Below are 8,426 nucleotides of genomic sequence, written 5' to 3' on the forward strand. Positions count from 1 at the left end.
GTGGCAAATGCTTTAATTAAGATTGATATATTCCATTTGTTTAGTTTTGAAGCTTGGATGTGGAAGTTTTAACTTAAACTGCATTGCCCTCTAGTGCTGTTATGTGTCAGGGCTCCAGTGATGTCATTAGAGCAGCCAGTGTAAGCAAAGGCAGGCACTCCATGCAGAGCTGCCTAAATGCTTACAAACGCTTCTTGGAGACGCATGTCATAACAGCTAGGCAGGGGCATCCTTCCAACAAAGCCACAAATGCACAAGAGAGGATAGTAAACCAGCCTTTTGTTTCAGAGACCTCATGATCCAAACAGCTACTCTAAGACTCAGTCCAAGAGTTCCATCTGCTAATTTCTGTTTAAATGAATTGACATGGAAAATTAACCAAGTTGAGCATCCTATTACTTTTTGACAAGCTTCAGAGGATTTCATGCTGTGCAAACTCTGCATGCTGGTGGCTCGTAACCTACAGCGACGATGAGTTCTCACGCTGAAACTGGGCTTTGCCTTGCAGCAAGTTCTGCGGTGGAGAGATAACTTTCAACAGACCTGAAGCACTTTTGTGCATTGTCCAGAGGATCCAATTACAACTTGCTATGGAGCATGATTTTTAAGATGAATACCTACCTTGATGATAACTATAATTCATCATTACCTGGATATTTGGACTACTCTGTACTAAGTAATGGGAGTCTCACTGAAAACAACTCTAATCAGTCAGCAAGCAATCTGAATTTACCTGCCTTGGATATCACTAGGGCTATAATTGTGGGGCTTGTCCTAGGTGCCTTCATACTTTTTGCTATAGTAGGTAACATCTTGGTAATTCTCTCGGTAGCTTGCAATAGGCATTTAAGAATCCCTACGAACTACTTCATAGTTAACCTCGCAATAGCAGACTTGTTGCTGAGTTTTACTGTCCTTCCGTTTTCTGCTACACTAGAAATTCTTGGCTATTGGGCTTTAGGGAGGATATTTTGTGATATCTGGGCAGCGGTTGATGTGATGTGCTGTACTGCTTCTATCTTAAGCCTGTGTGCAATTTCTATAGATAGATATATAGGGGTGAGTTATTCACTTCAGTATCCGACTTTGGTAACTAGGAGGAAAGCAATTCTTGCCCTCCTAAGTGTCTGGGTCCTCTCCACGGTAATCTCCATTGGACCTCTTCTGGGATGGAAGGAACCAGCACCCAAGGATGATAAAGAGTGCCGCATCACTGAAGAACCTTTCTATGCCTTGTTTTCTTCTTTGGGGTCATTTTACATTCCTTTGATTGTCATACTGGTGATGTACTGTAGAGTCTACATAGTGGCCAAAAGGACAACTAAAAACCTGGAAGCTGGGGTCATGAAAGAAATGTGTGATTCCAAGGAGCTGACCTTAAGGATTCACTCCCGGAACATTCACGAGGACACTTTCAACAGCAGCAAGAGCAAGGGGCACCACCCCCGAAACTCCATCGCTTTCAAACTTTTTAAATTCTCTCGAGAAAAGAAGGCAGCCAAGACCTTGGGAATTGTAGTTGGCATGTTTATTTTGTGCTGGCTACCTTTCTTCATAGCTCTGCCTCTAGGTAAGTTGGGGATCAAGGGATGAGGGTCAATTGTTTATTACAGAAATGTTAGATAAAAATCAGCTGAATGGTGTCTAGATGCCATAAAGACAGATGCATTAGAACTGCAGATAGATAGATAGATAGATAGATAGATAGATAGATAGAACTACATCATAATTTCCCTCTGACACTGTTCTTGCTGAAAGTCATGCAAAAACTTTGCAGTGTCTTGCAGCCTGCAAGAAATCAGCTCAGTTGTCAGGTAGACAGATGGCACATGGATAAAACCTTCACATATTTTTTCTTAACACTTTATATTAAGGTTCCATTTATAAGTGTTTTATTTTAAAATGGTTTATGGACATTTTTGTAGCTTGCTGAATAGCAAAAGTCATGAATTGAACAGATGCAGGCAGCCCATTCAGATGTCATACAAAGCTTTTTAACATGTTATACTGTCAGCTGTTAATAATACAGACTAGGTTGTAACATTTTTAGTAGAAATGGCCTGATCCAAAGCTCTGGATCCAAACACCTCTGAACTATGGGGCATTCAGAATCTAGATCTGGATCCATACACTGTGACTTGACTGCGTCTCTTCTTTTGGGGTCTGATCCAAAGCCAAGGGAAAGTCTCCCATTGATTTCAAAGGGCTTTTGGATCAGGCCCTTGAAGAGGCTGCAGCTGGAACTTTTAGCAATCAATTCTTTTATTTTTAAATGCTCTAAAACTATGTACATTTAACTGAAAATGTTACCAAAGCATCCTACATAACCTTACACAGGGCTGCCTTCCTGAAATCCTTTCGACATTCTCCCTTTTTGTCCGTAATATTATTCACCACCTTGAATCAGCATCACAGCACAACATCTCACAACCTGTTAGCACAGAATTCTTAAAACTTCTTCTCTAAAAATCTCTGTCCAAAATCAGCTGTTACGCAAAGCAAATGATCCTACTGGCTAACTATGAAAGAAGGTGGAAAATAACCTTCTCGGTGTTCTGTGTCTCATATTTACTTAGTCACTGTAAAACAAAATATTTCTAATCCAGTCATTGTGGTAAGCTAAAGAATTTATTTATACATTTCACCTATGGTCCCCTGACTCCTGCTGAACAAATTGTCTCTAAACTGCGTCAAAGATCTAGGGATCCTGGTTAAAAGTTTTAAGTTTATCATTTTTACTGGATCAAACTATGGGTGTGCTATTCTCTGTGCTAGATTCTCAGCTGGTGAAAATTGGGAAGATCTGTCTCGATGTGTCTAAAATTAATCATATAAACACCTACATAGACATAAGGTTACCGGTGTGACAAACTCACAAGGGCAGGGAAATTCTGAGTTAAGGTCTCCTGACCTCAGACCCCTGATGTCAAACACTGTCCTCTGTCAGAGAAAGTTCCACCATACTGGATAATGCTACAGATCATTGGGAAAATACGTATGTCATCCATACAGGGTAGATGTGTTGTGCAAAGCATGTTTACAAAGTACAACATTACAGTCTAGATATAAAGAATCTCCAAACTCAGGCAGTAGAATCCAGTGGTTCAGGACCCTCTGATAAAGTAAATTAGCTCAGTCCCTTTGTGCTTAGATTGCTGTAGGAACCTTACAAAAAATCACTGCTATATCCTGGCATACTTAAATGTAAAGGGCCAGATCCTCAACTAGGGTGACCAGATGTCTCGATTTTATAGGGACAGTCCCGATATTTGGGGCTTTTTCTTATATAGGCTCCTATTACCCCCCACCCCGTCCCGATTTTTTACACTTGCTATCTGGTCAGCCTATCCTCAACTGGCATAAGTGTAGCCTTTTAAGTCAGTAGCTTCACTTGCTGATTTTCACTAGCTGAGGACCTACCCCAAAATCATAGTAACAAGAGTAGTATAGATATGGAGTCAAGAGAGGTCATATTTTGACATGTCTTCATTTTGCCTTGAGAAAGGTTAAAAGCCGCTGCAGGCTCCCTGCTCACCCGTGGGATGGCTAATGAATTATTGCTTAAGACACTTGAGTGAGGAATTTAAAACATCAATTCACCTGTTGTCTCAACCATGAGCCCAAGATGTTGCAAGTGGAGTGACTGATCAAAAAGTCTCAACACTGTGTTTGGAGACACAAAGATTCAGAGATGAAAGCAGGGGCTGAGGAGAAGCTATCTGGCTGAAAACAGCTGTTCTGGCACCTGGGCTCTAAGGCCTGACCCTGCAAGGTGCTAAGCTTCCACAACTCCCATTGAACAAAATGAGGAGTTGAGAGCACCTCAACGGATTGGGATACTGAAAGTGCTGCTACTTAGATCAGTTATGAGATGTTTTTTTGTTGTCAGTATCCATTCCTGTTACAGGGTATACATACTCATCAGTACATTAGAATAGCAATCCAGTCGTCTGTGTCTGCAACCTCATCTCTCTGCCAGCCCACTCCAGGAGCCCAAATCCTTGTTCAATGCGCTGATCCCCAGAAAAAAGTTAGCCAAGCCTATTTAACTGCTGTGTACTTTTCCTCTTATTACTTTTTCAATTGTTTCTAATCACCAGAAACAGAAGGTGTATCAGGTCGTAATTCACCTGATCTTCTTCCTTAATTCATTCAGAGATGTCACAATCCTATTTGTTTGACAATACATAGTTGTTCCACATTGATGGATGGCCATTTAGATTCACCTCTGCAGTGCTTTGAAAATGCATAGAAGTTAAAGGTGAAAAGGGCCTGTTATGTCGGCCACATCCCATAAGAACATAAGATCAATACAGGATTGTTATCTATGGTACGTTTTCTGCTGTTGGGTCCAAACTAGTTTTTAAAGCAGCTTCTTCTACTTCCCTGCAAGTTTCTCTTTATAGTTCAGCCTACATTTTCCCTTTCCGAAGTCCAACCCGTTATTTCTAGTCATAGCTACATGCACACTCCTTTGCAATCATCCGGCTTTCCCCTCCTGATTCATTCAGTGATGACATGACCCCACATTATACATGGATGTAAAATAGAGCAATTCTGGATTTGCAGTCATGTAAGACTACATGTAAGACTGGGGGGAGGGATAGCTCAGTGGTTTGAGCATTGGCCTGCTAAACCCAGGGTTGTGAGTTCAATCCTTGAGGAGACCATTTAGGGATCTGGGGCAAAAATCTGTCAGGGGATTGGTACTGCTTTGAGGAGGGGGTTGGACTAGATGACCTCCTGAGGTCCCTTCCAAACCTGATATTCTATGACAACTGATCAGAATCTGACCCAATGCATCTTGAAACACTTTACAACAGTACAGTTATGCTTGAATCCTGGGACACTGAAAAACATTGCCTTGACAAATGATTCTGCTTGTATGTAAATAAGCTCTTTTTCTCAAAAGTTCCTCCGCTCCTGCTGCTTGTTCCCCAGCTAAAGTTCTAATCCTTTGGTTGTGACATTGCAATAATTTCCACAGCTACCTGTTTTGCTGTCCCAAACAAAGGATTATAACATTGGCGCACCGGGGGTGGGAATACGCAGCAGGATCAGATGAATTCTTGAGAAACAAAGATTTTGTTTTAATAAATGTGCTCCTTGTAATAAAGAATAAAGGAAGAGAAATAATATTTCGCATTTACAGAGTGCTTTTCAACCAAAGACTTCAAAGCACTTTACAAAGGTGAAAAAGTACTGTGCTGATTCTACAAACAGAGTAATTAAGGCACAGAGGTTGTGATTTGTTACATATCATACAACCAGTCACTATAGAACCCTGATTGCTTGACGCCCACACCTAGCTCTAACCACTGGACCATGCTGCTTCCAGCACTAAGCATAGGATGATGCACGCACCAGAATTGTTTCCAAACAGAATACTGTGCAAAGTTTTTTTTCCCCATGAGGTACCAGCTGTTCTTTCATGTAAATAAGGCCTACATTATATCCCTCTTGTGCATGTTTATAAACACTCAGTTTATATAGCCAGCTATCCTGCTATTCAAAATGATGTGTGATGCAGTATAATAAATAAAATTAAGGCATATATGCTGTCAAGGCAATTGGTAGCTCCAGAAACTCAGCAACATAATTTCAAAATGTAAATATCTTGGTTATTTCAAAATAAATATTTCTTTTTTTCACCCAAAAATATTCAAAGGCATCAGGAACATATTGAACACTCACTGTTGAAAAATGTCAAATAAAAATAGACAACTTTTAGCTAGAGTAGTGGGAAAAGAAGTCTGAAACCATTGGTGATCCAGACCCTCTTATACATAAGGTGGAACCAATTTTGAGCCATTACATGTATAAAAAGAAATGCATCCAGGGTGAAAAGGCTCTATATGGTACAGCAGGGCTACAAGTTGCAAGTCAATGCTATTTCTATGAGGTGAATTATTAGGCAGAGCTTTCCAAAGAAGTGTAAATGAATTAGGCGTCCAACTCACAATTTGACCAATACGCGTTTGGCACCCAGCACCTGCAGGCTCCTTTGAAAAGCCCAGACGTAAAGCTTATACACGACATAACATATGTTGCAAGGAAAAAAGCCACCACCAGCACTAAAAATTATTAACATGTAAGACACAAGTCCTGCAACTTGACTTCACTGGGGCTCCAGACAGGTACAAGGAGTCTACCCATTGCAGGCCTAAATAAACTCGGATTCTGCAACCACTGAAATGAGATGCAAAATTCCCACTGACATCAGTGGCCACAGCATGAGAGACCAGATATGTAAAAGAAAACAGCAATAATGTTACTTTCAAAAAAGCCTTTTTTTAGTAGGCTTTTTAAATCGAACAATAAAATAAGTAATAATATTAGGGGTCCTACAAGCAACCAATAAGTACAAAGTTACAATGTAAGTTTGTGTTATTTGGGGCCTGATTCTGCATTCCCGGTGCACCAGGAATTGAGGATCAGGTCTCACATCTTTCCATGGAAATCATATTTTATCAAAGGTTTTAGGTCAAATTGTAGGACAAAACAGTTCAGTCTATTTTCTGACCAATGCACATGAGGCCAAAGATCATGATGGACAGTTACTGCAGAGGCCCAGCACACATTGCCATGTATGGAGTACTTACCCTTCTCAAAATGATTCATTGCAGCACAAGGCCTACGCGCCACTCAAGTTCCACTTAAGCCCTATTCAGATCCTTCTGCACAGTGGTGAATTTCATCCAAAATATCCAAAGCAATTAGTTACTTTGCTTGTAATGTTTTATTTTCAAAGCAAAGCTGTTTGTCAGAACACCTGAAATTGTATGAACATCCAGAGATTGGATGCTTCTTTTATTTACTAACTTATATTTGGGGCTTTAGGTGGCAAACAGGCAAATGTTAAAACACATCATCACACTGAAGTAAATATGCAAGTAAAATACAAAAACAGTTTGAATACAAAGAAAAGTATTGACAGTAACTAGTCACCTAAAGATAAACATCAGCACTAAACACTACAAATTCTAAACAGACATCGCAGGACAAGAGAGGCTCTGATTTCTGGTGATACCAACTGGCCTCAGTAAAAACGATAACGAATCTCAAGAAGGGAGGTAATATGGATATCTTCTTATTTTCTAGGGCAATATATTTCTCTGTTGTTGGGAAGGCTCATACTTTATTGAGCCAGAAGATTCAAAGGAGAAATATGGTGATTTAGCCATTGGGCAGCTATTAAACTTAAACAGAGGAAGGAATTGATTTTTCTAGTGAGGAACATTGCTATCAACACCCAGCAGAGCAATGGGCATATGTCCTGATCCTGCAGATGTTGTGAACGTGTGTAACTTTACTCACATTCTATTGCCTTCAGTGAGATTATTCATGTGAGTAAATTTATACACATGCCCAAGTGCCTACCGGATCAGTGCCATAGTAGCTGTATGGGATAGGTACTTTTTAATGCAAAAATGGACAGATCTATTAAATGAAGGTCAGGGGCAAGAGTATAGGGTTTAGTACCATCTGAACAAACGGCCTGATCCCAAACCCATTGAATGCTATGGGGATATTTTGTTATTTCAATGGCTTTGGGATTGAGGCCTAAAAACCTGTGCACTAACCTGCTTAATTAAAAAGCCATGATCATCAAGGTGTGAATATCAGAATTTAGAATGGAAGCCAAGATAGCCTCTCTATAGCTCTCCTATTAGGTCTCCCAGCTAGAGGGTTATCCTTTACCAAAGAGATATCCAAGAAAGAATGTTTAGGCCATACATCAAGAATAAGAAGTTTTTAAAAACTGTTTATAAAGCAAGCCCAGTACTTGAAAATGCATAAGTGTAATAAATGAAATGTCTGCAGACTTAGATTAGCTTTTCCCTAATCAACTAATCCTTTGCAAAACAAGAGCAAGCCCTGGCCATATTCTATCCAGTTAGCCAGCTGCAAAACTGTTTTATTCTGGCCAAAAATAATAAGATCAGACTCCTGTCCCCATTTAATTCCCAATGGCTTCAATGAGAGAAAGGTTAGGCCCTAAGAACATTATATTAGAATATAAAAATACCATTAATGAAAGTCTTGATAACAGGAGAGGAAGACAACTTAAACGTAAAGGCCCAGATTCCCAGCTGGTAGAAATCGTCATGGGTCCATTGGCTTCAGTGCAGGCACACTGATTTACCCCAGCTGAGGATCTGGCTGACAGATTTCTATTTGCATTAAAGTTATTGCTTGAATTTCCCTCTATGCATTTTTAAGGACTGTTTTAACAGCATGTAAATAAAAGGGAGAATGAACTTGAAAGAATTTGTGCTATCCACGAAATGTCCTGTATTTCTGCTGATAGTTACAATATTACAGATGGGGCACAAAGAATTCCAAGTGGTATTTTATTTAAGATATTGGCTTCCTCTTTTTCTTTCTTTCTTTCTTTCTTTCTTTCTTTCTTTCTTTCTTTCTTT

At 39.9% G+C, this 8,426-nt stretch overlaps 1 protein-coding gene across 1 annotated transcript in view; it reads left to right on the forward strand.

Annotated features, from left to right (window-relative positions):
* The first annotated feature begins 597 nt into the window (after positions 1-597).
* Positions 598-8,426, forward strand: part of ADRA1B (adrenoceptor alpha 1B) — a 19,918-nt gene continuing 12,089 nt past the window's right edge. Inside the window, exon 1 of the mRNA XM_024211927.2 lies at positions 598-1,570. Within this exon, the coding sequence (XP_024067695.2) occupies positions 598-1,570 (973 nt within the window). The remainder of the gene's footprint in view (positions 1,571-8,426) is intronic.

This window comes from Terrapene carolina, unplaced genomic scaffold (assembly GCF_002925995.2).
Source record: "Terrapene carolina triunguis isolate 2854851 unplaced genomic scaffold, T_m_triunguis-2.0 Scaffold395, whole genome shotgun sequence".
In the NCBI taxonomy this organism is placed as follows: Eukaryota; Metazoa; Chordata; order Testudines; family Emydidae; genus Terrapene; species Terrapene triunguis.